General features: G+C 47.3%; 1 protein-coding gene across 1 annotated transcript; it reads left to right on the forward strand.

Annotated features, from left to right (window-relative positions):
* The first annotated feature begins 680 nt into the window (after positions 1–680).
* KCNV2 (potassium voltage-gated channel modifier subfamily V member 2) lies at positions 681–13,342 on the forward strand. The gene is made up of 2 exons (XM_058695797.1): positions 681–2,247; positions 12,747–13,342. Exons 1-2 carry the CDS (start codon positions 847–849, stop codon positions 13,026–13,028), a joined length of 1,683 nt encoding a protein of 560 aa, XP_058551780.1. The 5' UTR covers positions 681–846; the 3' UTR covers positions 13,029–13,342.
* The last annotated feature ends 8,935 nt before the right edge of the window (positions 13,343–22,277 follow it).

The raw sequence follows: 22,277 nt of genomic DNA on the forward strand, positions 1-22,277 counted from the left end.
AAAGAAACCTAAAAAAATTTTTAAACTGAGGTTTGGGAAAACGATCAAGACCTTTTCCTCGGAATAAAGTCTGGCCACCTTTACATATGGCCTAACACAGCAGCTAAGCAGGGCTGCAAGAACATGTACCCACCAGTCCTGGATTCTTTCTGGAAATATGTTCTTACCATTCAAGAGAAGGAAGGGAAAGAGGCAGAGAAACAGGCCAACGGAAATCCAGTAGGGCAAGGCTGCTAGGCGGAACCCATTGGGAAACACGACTGTGATCGTGTGACAGAAAGAGCCTGGGAAACATTCGAGGTCTTAGGTGATCTAAACAAGGGGCTACACGGAGTAGAAGACAGACTTGTGACCAACTCGCTTTGAGCATTCTGCTGCCGTCTCTTTCCTTGATCACAGGGGCTCCAATTCCATCAGTTAGACCAAAACACAGCCATCCGTGCAACTACAGCTAATTCACGGATTCCCCCGGGGTCCAAACTCGCTGAGCACTTCCTGAGGACGGGCCTGAGGATTGGCGACATTTTTATTGGCAATAACCTCTGCCGCCTTCTGATTATCTACAGATTTAAGACCACGTAGTCAACCCCTACGTCAGGCAGGGCAGGGAGAGGGGGGAGGAAAGTGGCTAAGAGGCTCTAAATCCCTCCTAACACTTGCTGCTTCCCTATCAGCAAGATTAGAGCAGCAGTCATCAGCCATCTGCCTGCGTCTGGTGAGTTCCCCCAGGGCTGGGCTGGGCACGTTGGTCGTCTGGTGCAGGCCCCTCTCAGACAGAGCAGGGGTTAGGATCCATCCTCCCGGTGGCAGTCCCCAGGCAGAGCAGGGGGTGCACCTGCCGCAGCCATGCTGAAGCAGAGCGAGAGGCGGCGGTCGTGGGGCTACAGGCCCTGGAATACTACAGAGAGCGGGGACGCGCCCCAGGCCGGGAGCAGCCAGCACCGCAGGAGCGTCTGCTCGGTGGGGGCCCGCTCCGGCTCCCTGGCCAGCATCCCGCCGTGGACCGAGGGCAACTATAACTACTACATCGAGGAGGACGACGATGGGGGGGTGGAGGACGAGCTGAAGGACGACCCAGGCGAGGAGGACGGGCGGCCGGAGGCCGCCCCCGGCGCGCAGCCCGACAGCCGCGCCGCCCCTCCCGCCGCGTCGTCCACCCTGAACGTGAACGTGGGCGGCCAGAGCTACCGGCTGGACTGCTGCGAGCTGGCCTGCTACCCCAAGACGCGCCTGGGCCGCCTGGCCACGTCCACCAGCCGCAGCCGCCAGCTCGGCCTGTGCGACGACTACGAGGAGCAGACGGACGAGTACTTCTTCGACCGCGACCCGGCCGTCTTCCAGCTCGTCTACAACTTCTACGCGTCGGGCGTGCTGCTGGTGCGCGACGAGCTATGCCCGCGCTGCTTCCTGGAGGAGCTGGGCTACTGGGGCGTGCGGCTCAAGTACACGCCGCGCTGCTGCCGCATCTGCTTCGAGGAGCGGCGCGACGAGCTCAGCGACCAGCTCAAGATCCAGCGCGAGCTGCGCGCGCAGGCGCAGGCCGAGGAGGCCGAGGAGCTCTTCCGTGACATGCGCTTCTACGGGCCGCAGCGCCGCCGCCTCTGGAACCTTCTGGAGAAGCCCTTCTCGTCCGTGGCCGCCAAGGCCATCGGGGTGGCCTCCAGCCTCTTCGTGCTCGTGTCCGTCGTGGCGCTGGCGCTCAACACGGTGGAGGAGATGCAGCACCGGGCGGCGCAGGGCGCGGGCGGCGGCGACCCGCGGCCCATCCTGGAGCACGTGGAGATGCTGTGCATCGCCTTCTTCACGCTCGAGTTCCTGCTGCGCCTCGCCTCCACGCCCGACCTGCGGCGCTTCGCGCGCAGCGCCCTCAACCTGGTGGACCTGGTGGCCATCCTGCCGCTCTACCTGCAGCTGCTGCTCGAGTGCCTCACGGGCGAGGACCAGGCGCGCAGCAAGGGCGCGCCGCGGGAGCACGAGCTGGAGACGGTGGGCCGCGTGGGCAAGGTGGGCCAGGTGCTGCGCGTCATGCGCCTGATGCGCGTCCTGCGCATCCTCAAGCTGGCCCGCCACTCCACGGGCCTGCGCGCCTTCGGCTTCACGCTGCGCCAGTGCTACCAGCAGGTGGGCTGCCTCATGCTTTTCATCACCATGGGCATCTTCACCTTCTCGGCGGCCGTCTACTCCGTGGAGCACGACGTGCCCAACACCAACTTCACCAGCATCCCGCACGCCTGGTGGTGGGCCGCGGTGAGTAGCGGGCCCCCGCCCCCCTCCCGGGTCATCAGCCGCCTGCCTGCCTTCAGCCTCGTGCCCTGACCTGTCCCCTGCCTTGCTTAAGGGCCGCTGCTCCCCTCCCCACCCCCATCCGTGCCTTCGCCGCCTCCAACTAACGAAAACCGGGGTGGCTGTCGCGGAGTTGGAAAGGCACAGTCTTTGAGGAAGTCACGGAATTTGACTTTCGTCCCGGGCACCTCCAAATCTAGGTTTCATCTTGAGTCCCTGGACAGGCTGATTTTACGAAGGTTTCCTTGTTGCCCCCCTAAGGGGGACCATTCGTCATCGTCATTCTTGTTACTCGCCACTTACAGAACACCTGTGGTCCTAAGCGGTTTGCAAAGTTTATCCTATTTCAGTATTGCAACCCTGTCAAGCGGCTACGATCGCTGGGTTTTTTGTTTGTTTGTTTAAGAGGACATGTTGGAAGTGGCTTCAGATTTGAAGCAAAAAGCAAACTGTACGTTTATGCCAGGGAAAGGGGAGACCCAGCCGGCTAGCGTCCACCCTAACTGACTGAAATCCCCCTGGTTTTGGCCCAATCAGAATGTGGAAAGAAGCACCTACAACTGAAATTTGCTCCAGTAGTACTCAAGTTCCTTTAGGATCTAGCATTCTTGCCCCGCTCTACAGCTAGAGGAACTGAGAGGGTTTGGGTGTAGACGTACAGCTGAACTAGCAGAGTGAGGACTGAAACCCACGCCCCTCCCACAATAAACCCATTCCTTTCCTGCACCCGGCATTCTCCCTTTCAACCGTTACATCTGCCCCAGGCCTGGCCGAATTAGTAGTCTTTTATTTTGGCTGTTTCCTTTAGTATTTGCCTTTTGGTAGTCTCTTAGGCCATTTACTCAAGCATCTGTATTTCTGGTGTGCTAGGCTAAATCCCCAGAAAATCCCTAAATCACTGGAAATGCTGATTGGCAAGTTGACATTTGTACAGAGAGGGAAGAACTGGGTGTGTGATTTCCTTTTTTTTTTTTTAAGAGTAGGTGGTTTGTAATGCCCTTAAAAACATTAGGCAAATGTCACCAGGTTTTTCCATGTGAGGAACTAGGTATTTTCAACACTAATATTGGGTATGGTAGAACCCCCAGTCTGGGGCAGATTTCTGAGATGAACCAGCCCAGGGCTGCTAGTATTGTAGTTCAGCAAGATGGGAGATTTGGATCCTAGTCCCTGATCTGCTAGTAATAAACTGTGTCCCTAAGTAATTATGAAACCTCACTCCCTTATTCTCCGTCCTCAGTTTTCTGGTCTCTAAAACGGGGTGGCTGCCGAGCTCTACAACTCAGTGAGTCTTCTGTCACTGAAAAACAGAGCACTCACGTGTCCAACAGGATTTGGGGGGCTTCTTTTGTAACGGGGATGGCGTGAGGCTCTTCCCCACGAGCTAGCCCAGTGCCACACCTGTGATGATATTCCAAGTGACAAAAGGTCGTCGCCATAGATAAACCATGTGTACAGATAGAGCTGATGGAAGATGATTGGTCCCCAGTAAATGACATTTACTTTGGAGCTGAGAAAAGCAAGAAGAGGAAAGGGCAAATCCACATGCTGATGATATGCTACTAAGTCTGAGAGTCTAGGTCTCCATCCATCCAAGTATCTTAGAAGACTCCCATATATACAGGCGAGGCCTGGGGGACGCTTTGATACTTTACCTTTAACCCACAAAACTTTTTAGGACTTTGTATATTAATCTAAAAACTGATAAAAATTCAATTGCTTATGATTTCTCTTTCTAAAAAATTCCCCGAAGTGCATGCCTATTGATTGCATCTAATTTCTTGATCTGTTTAATGTACAATGACACTCAAACCCTTCAAATTATCCCTTTTATGTTAACTCAAATTATGTTAGTCAAAATTAGTGTTTTCCCTTAGTTTTACAGTAAAAAGTGAATCATCATTTGGTTTTTATCTGTAACACATTTTACCAATTATTGCTTTGGCCAATGTGAGTTTTATTTGTGGCCATTATCTCCATCCGGCACTGTTTTCACAGGCCAAAATTTGCACATTTTCCCAATGGCCTTTGTGCATTTCTTCTCTGAGAATTTGGTAGACTAGTAAAAATCCTTATGACTAATGCATTTGTTTGCACACTAACCTGTGAAAACATTAAGAACAATCCCCTTGAACATGTAAAGACTGCTCTGTGCCCCCGGACAATACAGATCAAGCAGATGCTTCCCTATACTTCTGGTGACATTCCGTATCGTGTATCAAGGGCCCATATTCTCCGTAGAGCAAAGAGAAAAGAATGCTGTCAAAATTATGTAGACAAAACCTCTTGTTTCCTGATGTAAATGCCCAGTAGAGAGACAACATGTAGATGAATTCTTTGTGAGATTCACAAAATCCATCTTATTCATTCACTGAACCAACTAGTAATGAAAACACTGGAGATCTTGAGTGACAGAACAACATTAACACAATAGGAACTTCTTTCCCTCATGGAGTTTACATTCCAAAGGAGAAAGAGAATGTATCATTTCAGATACTGATGTGTCTTGCATAATAGGATAGAGAGAGACCTGGCGGGTGGGGGGGGGGGGGCGGCGTGCGCAGCAGAATCTACCTTTGATAGAGAAGCCCCACTGGAGAAAAATGACATTCAGCTGAAATTTGAACAATGAGAAGAAACCCGTCTCTATAGACATGACTCAACAGAGAAGAGAGTAAGAAATGGAATCCCCAAAGTAGCTCTGATCCAGTTGTCTCCAAGCCTCTTATTGATCATACATCTCATGATTTAAAATTTTTTCAGCACATGCCCATGATAAATGTGTATTCCAGCTATGCCCAAATTAGGTTATTTATTGATGCACAAATTAGGTTACTCATGGCTATAATAATGATGCATCACAAACTACCCAAAACTTAATGGTCTCAAATGTCAGACATCTATTTGGCTAGGAGTTTGCCTGTCAGCAATTTAGGCTGGATTCAACTAGAAGGTTTTTCTCATTTGGGCTGGTGCCGGTCACTCATAGGTCTTATGATCAACTGGCTGACAGCTGAGATCAAAGAGGAGAGGAGACCATATCTCCTCGATCCTCCAGCAGGCATGGACTCATGGCCATGGCCCTGTGCAAGAGGGAGAATGTAGACTCAATCATGTGAGCACTGTCCTTTGCTCAACCCACTGGTCAAGGCCAGTCACAAAGCCAAACTCAGAGTCCAAGAGCAGACCAGGTTAGCCCGCCCAGTGTAGGGAAGCATTGATAAGTTCTGTGGCCAAGAGCTTAGACACAGGAAGCTATGAAGAATTAGGCCCACTGAATGGACATTTTTCCAAAGGAGACATCCAGATGGCCAACAGACACATGAAAAAATGCTCAATATCACTTATCATCAGGGAAATGCAAATGAAAACCACCATGTGATATCACCTCACACCTGTTCAGAATGGCTAGACTCGAAAAGACAAGAAATAACAAGAGTTGGCAAAGAGAAGAAAAAAGCCTCATGCACTGTTGGTAGGAATGTAAATTGGTACAGTCATGGTGGAAAACAGTATGGAGGTTACTAATGAAATGTAGGAATATTGTATAACCCAGGAAATTCACTATCCAAAAAAAATGAAAACACTGGGGTGCCTGGGTGCTCAGTTGAGCATCCAACTTTGACTCAGGTCGTGATCTCATAGTTTGTGGGTTTGAACCCCCGTGTCAGGCTCTGTGCTGATAGCTCAGAGCCTGGAGCGTGCTTCAGATTCTGTGCCTCCCTCTCTCTTTCACCCTGTCCCCCACCCTTTCTCTCTCAAAAATAAACATTAATTTTTTTTTAATTTTAGAGAAAGATAGCATGCTTGCATGCAATCAGGGGAAGAAGAGAGAGAGAGAGAGAGAGAGAGAGAGAGAGAGAACCTTAAGCAGCCTCCAAGCTCAGCATAGAGCCTGATGTGGGGCTCAATACCACAACCCTGGGATCATGACCTGAGCCGAAATCAAGAGTCAGACACTCAACCAACTGAGGCTCCCAAGCGCCCCCAGGTTCTCCAAAAACACTAATTTGTGAAGATCTATGAACACCTTTGTTCATCACTGCATTATTTACAATAGCCAAATTACGGAAGCAGCACCAGTGTCCATCAATAGATGAATGGATAAAGAAGATGTGTGTGTCTACATACACATGCATACACACTCACGCACAATGGGAATATTACTCATTCATAAAAAAAAAACAATGAGATCTTGCCATTTGCAACAACACCAACGGACTTAGAGGGCAATATGCTAAGGGAAATAAATCAGACGCAGACCACAAATGCCACCTGATTTCACTTATATGTGGGATCCTAAAAACTGAAACGAATGAACAAACGGAAAAAGCAGCAACGGATCCATCAATAGAACAAACTAATGGTTGCCAGAGGGCAGGGTGGTAGGGGAAGGGGTAAAATGGGTGAAAGGGAGTAGGAGACCCAGGTTTCCAGTTATGGAATCCTTAAATGACAAGGATGAAGGGCACAGCACAGGGAGGGACTGTCATCAGTAGTATTGTAATTGGGTTGTATGCTGACAGATGGTGAGCAGGGCATAACGTATAGACTTATCGAATTGCTGTGTTGTTCACCTGAAAGTAATGTAACATTATGCATCAGCTATACTGTAATTAAAAACAAATTAGGTCAGTAATACAATCATTCTCCTGTAGGAAGATTTTACTGCTCAGATATATTATTACACATTGGAAAATATGCACTCACACGTGGAAGTTTTAAAGATGAAGAAAAACATAATTGAGATTTTCTTCCAGAATGCAGTGCTGTGTTCCACGTATATTCAACCACACTGGAGACAGATTCTCTAAGCCATTCATCCATGTGTTTTTAGTACTTTCAGACAGCCCCAGAATCTGACTTGCTGTTCATAATCTTCCCTGTCTCTATGCCAAGGATCCTACAACCTTCCTCTGTAATTCAACTCAAGGTTTTAAGAGGAATACAATAGTTTTCACGATTGTGAATACTTCTACAGCTGCAAAACAAATCCCTCATGGCCATTCATGTCTGCAAATGCTCGTGCATTAGGATACTAGATAGTCCCCTCCCACTCGTCTGTCAAATGAAGATTATTTGTAAGCACTCGTGTAATAAAAAACATATGTAAAATGCTAACCCATAGCAAATCCACAAGAAATACAAGCTACCACATCTGTCTAGTTGATAGTCTTTATCATGTAGAAGCCATAACCTTTGCTTGCAGATTCTTTGGGGGGGAAATAGAAGTGATTCCCTCTCTACTGAAGAGAAGAGAAACCTCACGACATACGTAGGGGTCAACTGTTCTCTCCCAGGAGAGCTTCCACATTTCAAGATAAAGGGATGCCCACCTTGAGCAGTTCCAGCCATGTCGGGGGCTCTCTGGGCTGCCTGGGTGTGGGAGATGCATGGCACACTCAGCAAGAACAGTCAGCTCTCTGATGAAGCGGTCATCATTGGTCTCCGATGTGGCCATGTTTTAAAGCAGAAGAGGGCACTGGACTGTTCAACAGGCCATTTCCTTCTGGGCTTCAAGAGTGAGTTAAAGCTAGAGATACCCAACAGGAAACCATGTCATGAACTCACTCCTTCATAAGCTAACAAAAACTCTTCAAAAAGAAAACGTATGTCTAGCTGAGGGAACAGATAATGGTGCCACAGAGACCTTGCTCCTATCTTTGTTTTCCCAAAGTACACTATCTTTTCCTTGCAAATAGGTGGCCCTTACAAGGTCACTGAGATTTCCTTTTCTTACGGAGTGATGGCTGGCTTTTAAGAAGACCCCTTTGGAAGGTGCATCAGTCAAGTTACAATCAGGAAAACCAAGAAACCAAGAAAAGTAGATATTTTAAACAGAGGCAATTTGATACAGGGTTATAGATACACAGGTGTTTAGAAGTCTGGAAGAGCAACACGGGCAAACAAAGATAACCCAAAAAGTGGTTACTCCATCAACTAGCTGTCAGCCCTAGGACTGGGGGGCCAAATAGAAGGAACCGGAAGTACAGAGAAGGAGCTACTGAGGAACTCCTAGGATGACACCATGAGGTTTGCATCCCATGTGCTAAAAGATGCATGAGCTACATCTGTCTGCTGTATTGAAGGATGAGGACAAAAACCAGAAGCAGGAGTGGAGACCCTTACCTCCTCATCCGCCTCCAGTGTGCCAACAGCCTCTCACTAGCAGAGCACAACCAGAAAACAGCGAGCAAGGGAGTCTGGGAAATGCAGTTTGTGGACTCCCAAGCAGCAAGACTACAGGAAAGAGTACAGAGGGGTGTCGCACTTGGGACTGAGAGACGGTGGGTACACGTCTGGCACAGGCAGCAGTAAAAGGAGGCGGTGTCGTTGTAGCTGCTTCAGAAATGGCACAGGAGGGGCCATAGTCACTGGCGCCAAGGCTGTGAGGCACTTTTAGGACTTCTGCTCCTATAGACTCCTGACTCTGGGGTGACCCCCTCCTTAGAAGGTCTTTGACTTAGGATCCTCCTGAGGGCCAATAGGACTTGAGTGGGACACGATGGAGTTGTAGAGGGCAAAGTAGCAAGTAAACAGAAGATGTGGAGGACGCCAGCATCACTGTGTACCTTTCTATCGTGACATGCATAGATCCCACATTTGCCTTAGCTTTTTGCATACTTCCTCCTTACTGTGCAATTGACATACATGTCAGGACCTCAGTGGACAGATGAGGCTGGCTGTTCTCTCCAAGGTCCTCTCCTCACCCATGACCTCATTCTAACAATGCTTCCACCCATCAAAACATTCTTTGAATTCCACGGAGCCATTATCTCCCGGAGACTGAGACATGTCCATTTACTTCTTTGTAATGGTGCCAGCTCTTCACCTTTGGTATTTTAAAAGAGAGTTGAGACCCCTGAGTCTAAGATTGGCACCTAGCGTTAACCCTCCAGGTGGCTAAGACCACTTATTTCAAGGTCATGCCACTGAATCCTCTGTGCAGATTATAATCCAAAGAGGAATTCCTAAGGTATTTGTGGCAACAGCACCATGGATAGGCTTCGTATGGCCTTTGAACTAAATCCTTTCAAGGACAACAAGCATTGCGGTATGTACTATTTTTAGCCAGGAACCATTAGTCCTTACTACCTCAGATTGCCTGGGAACGCTGAAAGGGGTGCTCATTATTTTGAAAAATCAGTTATGTTTCCTGGGATCATAATTCCTAGATGGATGGATTACCAGGTGCCGAGATTTCATCTATGCCTCCTTCGTTATGAAGGAAACAAACTTTCCTTGTTGGAGGAGAAATTCCCATGTAGCTGTTCTAAAGTTTCAGAGAAAAACTGGATGCTTGTCTTCCTTGTTGTGTTTAGGAGGCCAGTATTTGCTGATTAATAGGGGGCATTTCTGGAGGAAGGTCACGTTCTGGCTTTTGGGACCCAAAGGCTAGGGAAAATATGTAAGCCTTCCACTGCTAAGTTTCCAGTTTACAGAGGGCTGAGCCAGCCAATGTTTTCAGGAATCTCAGATGGATTGCAGGAATGTTGGTCACATTTCCAAACCCAACTCATGCTAATGTGAGAACTCACTGTGAGATGTTATGTATCAGTCTAGGGCCTTCAATTTTTAATATTCATTCAGGGAGAAATGGGTTTGGTCTGAGGAACAGGGAGACAAGTCCCCCAAAGCCAAGGAATTCTGCATTCCTCTTGGAGCCAAGGAGCACGAACCAGGTCACTGGTTGAGTCAAAGTATCCACAGAACAGACAATATAAAGATACGCTATCCATTTTGAACAAATTCTTTGGGACCAGTCATACAGAGCCTCCTAGCAGAAGATATCTTTTCTCTAAACATAGAGATCCAAGATATACAAAAATATTTTTACCATATTCACATCAAATATTTAATCTTCCTTAAGCCAATTCTCTTTGCTTTTGACTCTTCACTCAAAGTTCAGCCAAAACAAAAAACTGAAGTTGAGGTTGGGAGTGCAAGAAAGCCAGGGTAGGGATTGATCAGAAGTTTAAAATAGGTGCCTGGGAGGCTCAGTCAGGCATCCAACTCTCGATCTCGGCTCAGGTCTTGATCTTAGGGTTCATTGAGTTTGAGCCCTGCATTGGGCTCCATACTGACAGCACACAGCCTGCTTGGGATTCTCTCTCACCCTCTTTCTCTACCCCTCCCCTGCTCACACACGCTCTCAAACTTTAAAAATATATAAATGAAAAAAAAATAGGCACTTTGTCTCAATTATCTCCCTCGGTATGCTCCTAGCCCTTTGCCCCCTGTCTTGCACCCTTGAGGAACCAGTTCACCTCAAAGCCTGTGCTCTCACCTTTCAAGGATGCTTCCTGTCCTGAGCTACCCCTTAGTGTCATTCAGCCCTGCCCCCAGACTCCCTGTCAGCCTCCTCCAGGGCAAGTAGACTGAGTGACTCAACAGTCTTACAGAGGTAGGAGCGCTGCGGTTAATGACATATGAAAGCCAGGGTTCAGTTCATGTATCTGGACAGAGACCTGACTCAGATTCTTTTCCTTAGGGCGTGGCCAGTGACCAGACACACACATGTAGACACACGCACACACGCACCCACACACACTTCAAGATTCACCCACGCTCTCACTCTACCACTGCCTCTTATCACCCTTTGCTGTACAAAGCTGACAAAGGAGATTCTCTCCTGGAGCCAGAGTGCCCTCCACCCTTTGTCCCCCCCCCGGCCTTAGGCAGGTGTCAAGCAGGAGCCCGTTTCCACAGCCCATTGGTCTACACTCCGCTGGGAGGTGGATTCAGAGCCACATAGCCTCATGCCGTCTCTATTTCCTTAAGGTGACCCACACCAGCCTGCCTCTCTTAGATGCTTGCTTGCATTCCACCCCCATGGGAAGGGGAGGCCCACCCTCAGCAGGTCTCCCACTGGAGATAGAGCAGTGAGAGGTTGTCTATCACCTACCCCAGAGAGGAAGTCAAGCTTTCACTTTGTATGGTCTGGAGGATGCTGTAGCTATCATTAATGCCACCAGATTTTCCCAGCTGGCCCACTTCTTCATTCCCTTCTAACTAATCAGTCACACTTGTCCTAAGTTCAGGCCAACCCTTACATCATCAAAACAAAAATGCTTACATTTCTAAGCTAAACACTGTGCAAGCATGGGTCCATGGGCTGACTATGTCTTACTACCGTCTGCTAGAAAATCATGGCAACACCACAAATTGATGAAGCAAACAGTGCCCCCTGCAGTTGTGCAATGCACAGTTTTTTTGCAAGGACTCAACAGCCCTGCCTAAAAGGCTTCTAGTAATTTAGCCATCAGTCTGGGGACCAGAAAGAGACTCAGTACATGAGGCTTAAAACACAGGCCCCCAAGAGATTTTCCCAGGTTTTCTCTGGCTACACTGACTGATAACTAGTCCCACGGGTATCTGCATTTTAAAACAGAAGCTTGTTAACCTAAATAAATCTCTAATTAGTGGAATTTAAAGCAGTGTGCAAGAGTGATGGGAAAGATTTCATGCAGGGTGAACATATTTTTGGTCTGTGATGTCTTACAAAAGCCCTTTTGCAAAATAATGAGAGTGTTTCTCCAGACATTTGCAATTAAAGCACCTTCATCTATAATATCTCATTTGAACGACATAATAACTCTGAGAAGTATTATAATTGTCTCCAGAGAAGGTTGGCAAATGCCTTTTGTGTGCCTGACACTGTGTTAAGTGCTCTGTATTCCTCTTCTTTAGTCTTCAGGAGAATCCTCAGTGTTAGGGATTATCCTATTTTGTTTTTTTTTAGCATTAGTTTTTGAGAGAGCGCAAGCAGGGTAGAGGCAGAAAGAGACAAATACGGAGGATCCTATGCAGGCTCTACACTGGTAGCAGCGAGCCCAATGTGGGGCTCGAACTCAGGAACCACAAGATCATGACTTGAGCTGAAGTCCGACGCTCAACCAACCGAGCCATCCAGGTGTCTCTATCTTCCTGTTTTAGATGAAGAAACCAAGGCTTAGAGACTGAATGTTTTACCCACGGGTACTCCGTGGGAAAGGTCAAAGTTAGAACTTGGACTCACGTCTGACAGACTCTAAGCCTGAGCTCTTCCCGAACTGCCTATCACGTAGGCAAACGCAGGGCCCCCAGTCCCCAAGTTGGCCCCTCTGAGGGGAGGCAGAGACCAACATTTATTGAGCCCATGCTACACCAGGAACTTTACACAAGGTATCTTACATGCTCTTTACAACCCTATAAAGCAGCTGTGATCTCCTCTATATTGTGTATAAGAATATTTATAGTAGCCAGAATTTAAGCCCAAGACTTCCAGCTCCACAGGTGGTCTTCTTTCCATGATTCAGGTCCTACAGGCAGACCTACTGGTACCTCCTAAAGCTGGCTCTGCAGGAGCTGTTACATGACCCACATGTACCTTCAGGGAGACAGAGGACATTTTCCTGCCCCGTTCTCTGCCTTCTCCTCCATCACAGTGCTAACCATTCTCTCCCACTTTCCTTCCTATACAGGTGAGCATCTCCACTGTGGGCTATGGAGACATGTACCCAGAGACCATCCTGGGCAGGTTTTTTGCCTTCCTCTGCATTGCATTTGGGATTATCCTCAATGGGATGCCAATTTCCATCCTCTACAACAAATTCTCTGATTACTACAGTAAGCTCAAAGCCTATGAGTACACTGCCATGAGAAGGGAAAGGGGAAAAGTAGAGTTCCTGCAGAGAGCCAAAAAGAAGATGGAGGAGTGTCTGGCTCGAACCCACCCACAGCCCACCCCAAGGCAAGAGAGTTGATGTTTCCTAGGATGTGTGGCTGGTAGACCCTATGAACCTCAAGGCTTCAATTCTCCTTTATATTGTCAGAGTTGGCAGTGCAAGGACACGTTTAACAGTCACACACGAAAGGCATCCAGTTCAGAGTTCTGGCTCTAGAAGTATTCATTTTGGCCCCAAGTGGGACCCTGTCATTTTTTTTCTTTCACTGTGGTGTAGGAACCATGACCACCCCCCTCCAGTGACATCGGTCCTCAACACTCCTAGACAGGAGCACCATCTTAGGTTTCTCTTGCAAATTCTCATGGTGTCTCAATAAATATTTTCGGATTTGAGTTGATGTGAGAAGAGTTTCCTTGAAGAAAAGAAATCCTTCATTTTCTAGTCAGAGAGAATGTCGCAGCCATGAACTAGGTAAGCTTTGGAGTTAGACCAACGTCAATCACAAGCCCTGAACTACTGGCTGTGGGGTTTAGGGCCATAGCTTTAAATATCTGAGCCTCAAGGGGCGCCTGGGTGGCTCAGTCTGTTAAGCCTCCGACTTCAGCTCAGGTCACGATCTCACGGTCCCCGTGAGTTCGAGCCCCGCGTCGGGCTCTGGGCTGATGGCTCAGAGCCTGGAGCCTGCTTCCGATTCTGTGTCTCCCTCTCTCTCTCTCTGACCCTCCCCCGTTCATGCTCTGTCTCTCTCTGTCTCAAAAATAAATAAACGTTAAAAAAAAAATTTTTTTTTAAAATATCTGAGCCTCAAAATATCTGAGCCTCAGTTTCATCAACTGTAAGATGTAGGTAGTAAGACCTACCTTGTAATATCAGCATGGGGGTTGGAAATAATAAATGCTTAATAAATGGTAGCTGTTAAATTGTTTGAGTGTTCTTAAATATATTCTCTAGACTGGTGGTTCTCAGCCCAGGGACATTTGTCACCCCAAGTCCCTTTTGCCCCTAGGACATTTGGCAAAGTCTAGACACATTTTTGACTGTCACCACTGTGAGGGAGTGTGAGAGTGGCTGCTGGCATCTCATAGGTAGAGGTTTGGGAATGCTGTTCCACATGCACAAGAGAGCCCCACAACAAAGCAGTATCTGATGCAACAAGTCAGTAGAGCCAAAGCAGAGAAACCCTGGTCTAGACTGATCATGGAAGGCCCCAGACTTGCCCTTTGAAACATACTCAGATGTGCTAAAGGTCCTTCTTCTGTAGCTCTCCCCATGTGTCATCCCCTCAGGACCTCCTCCCCCTTACCTTTCTACACAAAATTCAAAAAAAATTTTGTAAAAACCCTGCCTTTTGGACAACTGTTCTCGACTGAGCACTGAAAGGGGAATTAAGTGAATGTGACCCTCCACGCTGGGTCTGTCCGTGGGTCAGGAAACCAATCCCCACTGGATGCTGGTTCTCCTGCCCTGCTCCCTGCCTTTCCTCCTAACTCCTTCCTCCCTCCACAGGACTCATGGAAACTGAATTCCTGAAAATGAAAGCCTTGTTTGAACTGAGCAAACAGAGATCTTCCCTGTAATGAGGGCTTGCCATACTGACCACTGAACTTATCTCAGGGCACGACTGGACCTCCATTTGTAGGGTAAAACCAAGAGTAATCGTTTCGTGCGTTCTTACAGTGACAGGCACCATAGGTCATCTTTCTTAATATATAATTTAATCCTTAATATATCTCTTAATAAGGTATTCTAGTTCTATTTTGTTTCAGAAGAAACAGAGGCTCAGAGAGTTTGAGTAATTATGCCAGGTTGACCCAGCCAATAAATGGTGGGACTGGATTTCAAGCCCAGGTCTGCCTGATTGCTAAGGCTCTTGCTCAGGGGCTACACTTGTGGATCTCAAGCTGTGTCAGCACCACCCAGAGGGCTTGTCAGACAACACTGCTGACCCCACCACTGAGCGTCTGATTCCGAGGTCTGGGGCAAGACATGCAATTTGCATTTGCATTTCTACCAAGTACCAGGTGATGCTGACAATGCTGGTCCAGGGACCATGTTTTGAGAACCTGGAGTCTAAATCACTTCACAGGGAGCTACGACTATGACTCCAGGGAGCAGCTGGCAAAACTCGACACAGGTCTTCCCCCCACCCCCACCCCCGCCCCCTTATTCCCAAGTGTCCTTAACATCATCATAAGTGATCTAGCAGCTGAAGGGTAGACGGAAACCCAACTATTCTAAGGTTGCAAGATAACGCGCGGGATGTCCAGGTCGATTTGATTTCAGATAAACAGCAAACATTTTTTACTGGAAATGTGTCCCCAATATTGTATCCTATATACCCATCCTGAACAATTATCTATTGCTTACCTGCAATTCAAATCTAACCAGGCGCCTCCTATTTTCATTATCCAGCCAACACTATAACTACTGCTTTTGAGACACAAAATTTCCTCCTATGGGGGGAAATTACTCCCAAGTCCTAAAGCCCCACCCAAAGAGCAGGGCACTCAGCCGGGGGGCACTTCGCCCCCCTCTTGCCAAATAAAATCGGGAGGAGTTTTGCACCTGGCTTCTTGTCAGAAACAATCATGAGAACAGAGTTCCAGCAGGCAGGAGGTTAGGCAGAGCTTAGGTAACCACCTGACATACTCAGAGCAGCAGCAAGCCCCTCGGGTCCACCTCCAGCCTTCCAGTGACTTCTGAGGTCTCTAGGGGACGGGTCTGTTGATGAAGTGTATCTGCTAGGCTGCTAAGGACATAGGGAACAGGAAGAGCCCATGTCCATCACCCTCCCCTGGGATCGAGGCAGGAGAGATGCCCTGATGCAGACACGTGGGAAGAAGCGGGCATGGGCGGGCTTGGTGAGGAAGAGAAGCGGTTCCAGGTCCCCGGGAAGAGATCTGGTAAATGGCAATGTGCCATCCCTTCCCCATCACACTGGTCACATCTGCTCAGACAGCTGCATTCTACCTTCCTAGAGACTGAGACTAACAGAACGAAGTTAAAACCAAAAACAATGAACTTTCCATGAGCCCCACTGGGTATCAGGCACAGAACCAACATTATTTCACTGAATCCTTTAGAGCCTGATGATGTAGGTCTCAAGGTGGTCCCGTACAGAGGCTCTGCCACACTGAACTTGCATAGTCTTTGGATCTCGATTTGAACCCTGGCTCTGCCATTCACTAGGAGGTTGAATCAAAAATGGCTGAAGGTTGGCAATTTCGTATGATAGGCTAGTAGTTGTACGGTCAATTTCTCTGGACCTCAGTTTCTGCACCATTAAAGTGAAGATAATAATACTGTCTTTGTCAGGGCTGTGTGGCAATTAAATGACAATGTATTATGAACCCTTAGCACACTGTTTTACACATGTCAAGGACTAAATAAACACAGGCTGTAATTATCACTCTCTTGCTGGCTGCACAAGAAAACTGTACAAGCCCAGACAGGGTCACCTGTTATCAAGGAGAGGATTCCACTGGTGAAGACAGCTTTTGAATCCTGTTGGCCATCCCTGCCCATCCAGGGCCATGACAAGCAATGTATCTAGTGTGCTTCAGAAGTTAAATTTTTAATTTTCTTAATGTTTATTTTTGAGAGGGAGAGACAGCACAAGCGAGGGGGAGGGAGAGAGAGGGAGAGAGGGAGAGAGGGAGAGAGGGAGAGAGGGAGAGAGGGAGAGAGAGAGAGAATCCGAAGCAAATTCCAGGCTCTGAGCTATCAGCACAGAGCCCAATGCAGGGCTTGAACTCACCAACTATGAAGATCATAACCTGAGCTGAAGTTGGACGCTTCCCCGACTGAGCCACCCAGGCACCCTAAGACCTCAATTTTTTAATTTAATTTCATTTAAAATTTAAACGACCACATGTGGCTCTCGTCTGCCCTACTGGGCAATGCAGTTGTAAGGCTTCTCTTCTGCCCTCATGGGGGCATCTAATCTGAGGTTGGAGGGGGCGTTTGGCTTTTGGGAGGGGAGTGGGTTCTGAGCAAAGAAGAAAACCTGACGGTCCCCGGTTCTGGCCCAGAAGCTGGGATGGGTTTCCATGACAACAACAACAGCATTAGAAGCAAAGGCTATCTATCTGATTGGTGGCCTGGAAGAGTCTCCTTTGTTAAAGAGCAGAGAAGATAAATCTTCCAAGGCATGGACAACAGAAAGAACTCTCAGAGGATTATCGCTGTCATTTATGCGGGTCCCAGGCTTCCCCTTGAGGGATTTTGGGGAGACTTTTGGGCTCCCTCACTTGGGCCAGTCCGAGACCACGTATCATCTCTCCTTCAACTTCTAACCCAAACTGGATCAAAAACACTTCTCTTCTTTTGCCTCAGCCTCAAGGATAGAGGCAGACATGTTCACAAGAAACCTTTCCTAAAATAAGTCAAAGTATTGGGGCAGCCTGGGTGTCTCAGCTGGTTAAGCATCAGACCTCGGCTTGGGTAATGATCTCACGGTTCATGGGTTCAAGCCCCATGTCGGTCTCTGTGCTGACAGCTCAGAGCTTGCAGCCTGCTTCAGATTCTCTGTCTCCCTATCTCTCTCTCTGCCCCTCCCTGGCTTGCAGGGTCTCTCCCTCTCAAAAACAAACATTAAAAAAAAAAAAGTAAGGGAAAACATTAAGTTATCACCTAAAAACAAACAGCCATTTTCCCCAAGAGTTTAGGCCCAGGAAAATAGGTTTAAGTTTTGCTGCGCTTCAAAATTGCTTCTCTTGGGCTGGTGCCCTAGCCCTGCAAACGAAGATAGAGGTGGTTCCCTACATCTCAGGGCTCCCCATGCCTCCCTGGTCAACTCTGATGTGACTCTCAGACTCTGGAGTATTCTAGCTCATGTGTCTGTTCTTGTGTGCTGGGCCTTCTCCGTTGGTCCTTTTCAAGCCATAATTCACCCCTCTCTGCCCTGCTGCAGGGTCCAAGGGGTTCTGTACCACGCTGGCTCCCTTGCCCTCTAACAGGATGTCAGCAGATGAGAGAACATTCTGGGCATTACCCCCACCCTCTCTCTGCCTGTGGGGCAGTCGTCTGGGCAGCAGCTGAGTTACAAGAGCCACGGAGAGTTGAACCGCCCTTCTGTTTGGCCTCGGCACTCACAGACTCCAGGAACGCCTTCCCTTCTAGTTGTGGCTTCAGACCTGCCAGGGGCTGCTAATCACTGACGGTCTCCCTAGTCCCTGTTGGTCCCCTTAATCCTAAGGACGTCTCTGTAAATAGAATCTTCATTACAAGCTCTTTGAAAAAAACCCTTGGAGTGTGCTAGCAATTTCCCACTGGGACCCTCATTAGTGTATCCTGTCTACCTTGAGAAAAATTATTGCTGTATTCTTCCCATCACTGCTGAAAAGATGAGGCATTTCTGTCTGAGGATTCAGGCCTCCCCAGCCTATCACTCCCAGACAGAGAAATACAGCCCTTGGAATTATAGACCAGGAGCATATATCCAGCTCACGGATGTTTGGTAGGGCAGTGATGATTGGCATCCTTAAGTGCCAATAAATGATTCATCCTTCCTACCAGAGGCCTCCAGCTCTGCTCTCCTTCGTTTTCAATGACAATCTGTTGCGTTCCCTTCCCCAAGCCCGGCCCATACATACTAATGGATTTTCGTGACTACAGGAGGAAACACTATGCATAAAGCAAGTGGGAATATACGCACCAGCAAGAGAAGCTTTGGTGCCTTCTCAAGACATCAAGAAATTATCTTGGCCAGGCTCATATCTTTATTCCGATATGGTTTTATTAACCTTGTTTCATAAGTGAACGTAGCAGAAACCCAAAGACAAGAAAAATGCCCAGAGATGACAAACATCTGTTTGCCATGCTGCCACCCCCACTCCTGTGCCCAGAGAAGACATTCTTCATCAATCACATCACTCCTTCCCATTAGAGAGTCTTCTGATGACAGTTCTCTAGCAGCCAACTCGAATCTGTCAGAGCTGACCCTCAAACCCATTTGCCATTCTGGTATGTGTTCGGATTTCAAAAATTAAGAAGCAGAGCTAGAAATCAGTTCCATAGTGTCCTGGTGCAGGCCTCTTTTTGAGAGCTTTCCCTACAAATCGAGTACTTAATACTATTAAGTCTTTGTAAGTCAAACTCCCTGAGCCCTAGTTTCTACATTATAATATGGAGATTATTAAGACCTTCTTGGGAGGATTAATGGATACATGAATGGAAAGTACCTGGCATGGTAACTATCACGTAATAGGCACTCAGCTCATGGTGGCTCTTATTATCCCTTTTGTGTAAAAAGAACGTTGATGATGTTCACCATCCAGAGCATGCCCTTCTGTGGTGATCATTAGGGTCCATGGCCATTGGGCTATCCACAAGTATTTTGGTTCTCCTTGAATATACGCATGGTAGATGGTATTCCTCCACCACATTCGACTTTTATGTGGCCAAATGGCTTGCTTTGGCCAAACAAATGTGAGCCAAAGAGATATGGGTTACTTCTGCATAGTATTTAGTTACTGCTTCTCTATACCAGCCCCCCTTTTTCCTGTATTGGTAATTGTGGAAACAGAGGTCAAGATGGAACATTCATCTGCCAAGGGCTGTGAGTGACAATGATGAACAGAACCCCAGGTAGACCCCGTTAGACTTGTAGGGTAAATGAGAAATATAACTTTGTTGGGTAAAGCCACTGAGATTTTGGAGTTGTTTCTTTATGCATTCATAAACTAAACCATTTGATGAATACGTCTTTTTCTATCGAGGTTCCAGGGAAGCTGAAACTTTTCCATTGCACAGTAGAGAAGGGACATGAAATATTCATATGTCTTCAAAGTTCATATCCCCTGTCATTTTCTTAGCCCTAGGCAGTGCTGGATAAAAATCAACTTAAAATGTATCAAATGCCCATTATGTGCCAAGCATCGTTCTGGGCACTTTTGTGAGCCAATGTGTACACTTAGCACAATGTCTGTCATCTAGTAAATACCCAAATTCATGCTAATCATCATGGTCATAATTACTATGCATCATCTCCAGTCCTTATGCAACCCAGTCAAGTAGGGACTGGGATCTCCATTTGACAGAAGAGGAAACTAAACCACAAAGCAGTCAAGCCCTATTTGCCAAGGTTTCCAAGATAGAAAGTAGTCCAGCAAGGATTTGAACTCAAGTACAGTACACCTGAAACCAAAGTTCCTTGTTCTTTCCACACTGTTCCATACATCTCCCATCAAAGACTGCCAGATTGTCTGCAGTGTCCTATCCTGACACGTTTGCTTCCCACTGGTGGGGTGGGGGGTACTCTACCATCAGACCTGTCCCCTGGTTCTACCATTTGCAACTATTCTAGGTTAATTCATTGAGGAGAGAGAGAGAAATCGGGCTCCCCCCAAGCCAATGCACACATTGAAATTAAAACTTGGCGTTCAGAAGAGAAGTGTTTCTCTACCAGCTTCAGGATTCACTATCAAGAGGGGTTTCTTCCTCCCTCTTCCTTCAAATTTCTTCAGAGTCTCTAGGCTGTCATTTATTTCTATTTCAGAAGTAGCACAGGACAAGGGACCAGTGAGAAGTTTGCCCTGCTCTGCCCATCCCCCTAGAGCTGCTGAGGCCAAATCGGGAGGAAGAGAGGGAACCCAAGCACGGACAGCCCCACCAACCGACCTCTACTCACTACATCTTCCTTCAGGCCATTTATTTCATTAAAGCACAGGATGCTCAAGGGAACCTCAGGAAAGGGGACAATTTCATTTTTCCCACACCTTGGAAATTAAAATTCTTTCCAAAAAATAATTTGCTTTGTTCTTTGAGAAAGCTAAGGAGAGGAGAAAAGGGGTCAAGGAGTAAGACATAAGAAAATGAGAGGCAAGGCAGGATGGAGGGAGGGAAAGTGGGAAGGAAAATAGGTACATAGAACAAGGGAAGAGAAGGGGATTACAATCGGAAGGAAGAGAAAGGAAAGAATAGCAATGAGCAAGAGTTTTGTGGTTTCAGGAGATCAGCAACCCATCTGATTTTTCATCTGTTTTCAAATTTTTAATTGGTACTATATTGCCAGTTACTCATATCTGGGGTGTTTGGTCAGGTTCCTTTCCTGAGATCTCCCCCACACCCTCATAAAAGCCACTAACTCAACAGGTCTCACAACTGTGGTTTATCTTGAAAGGACACAGAATAATGGGAAGGAGGAACTTTCTAGTCTATCTGACCTGTGTCTAAAATGCAGCCCTAGCCTATTTTTTTTTTCAACCAACCAACGTTGATACCATGCATGTGCCAAGCCCGGTTGGAGACAGTGGGTTTTAGTGAAGAAGATTCCCTGCCCACATACAGCTTCCATCCCAGAGGAATGAATAAAAAGGAAAATATGTACTATTTTAGTGATAAGTACCTTGAGACAAGTAATCCACAAGGAACAATGTCGGAGGAAGGGCACTTTTACATAATAGACCATGGCAAAGGATGATGCTAGGGCAAAGCTTTGAGGAAACAGAGGAGTGAACCCTGTAGGTATTGGGTGGGGGAGAGCAAACCCTAAGTACAAATAGCCTGTGGCAAGAGCATACTTAGTGTGGGCACAAGGATCAGTGGATTGTAGGTCCCGGGACTGTGGAAAAGTTTTTGTTCAGATGCCACAGTGAACTGGAAAAATAGGAAGTCATGAATCAAAAATAGGACATTTGAAATAGACTTGAAGGACTTTAGTTCCCTTAGTGACATCTTCTACAGTAATAATATGTAAGTGAGGGTCTTAAGTAGAAGACAAAGCTATTAAAGGAACCAGGAGACCAGGACATTGGAAGTGTTACCTGTGTAGGTGTTAACGTTACCAAGAACTGGAGGAGAGTAGTGTTGCAGACAGTGATGAGGAGCTGGGTCCTACTCTTCAGTCAATTAGAGGGAGGGCCTGGAGATCACTAGAGGATTGCAATAAGAAGGGAGAGGGGTCTGATGATTAGCAATTCAAATTTGGTTTAGAGCAGAATGATCTGGAAGCAGCCATACTGATCAAGGAGGACACCCATCTTATGCTAGCCTAGTAGGTAAGGGCTATTGGAATGGAAACCACCACCACTTGAGAGAAATGCCAAGAACAGGGTCCTCCAAAGAGAGTCAATTACCTAGAAGTATCATCATTTCACTGGAGAACACAACAGGAACTTACTGTGCTGGTAGACCAAGTTATGTGGTTCAGTTACACGTATCTGAGTTGAGATCTGCCTGTCACTAAGGGTATGACCTGGGGCTAGTTACTTAACCAAACAAGGAACATGGCATAGAAGAGTCCCATAGCTGATCGGCCCACCCAATGGTGCTGCCATTACAAAACATGTAATAGAGATAGGGAGTACATTCAAAATGCAAAGGAGA

Source organism: Neofelis nebulosa, chromosome 12 (assembly GCF_028018385.1).
Source record: "Neofelis nebulosa isolate mNeoNeb1 chromosome 12, mNeoNeb1.pri, whole genome shotgun sequence".
Classification (NCBI taxonomy): domain Eukaryota; kingdom Metazoa; phylum Chordata; class Mammalia; order Carnivora; family Felidae; genus Neofelis; species Neofelis nebulosa.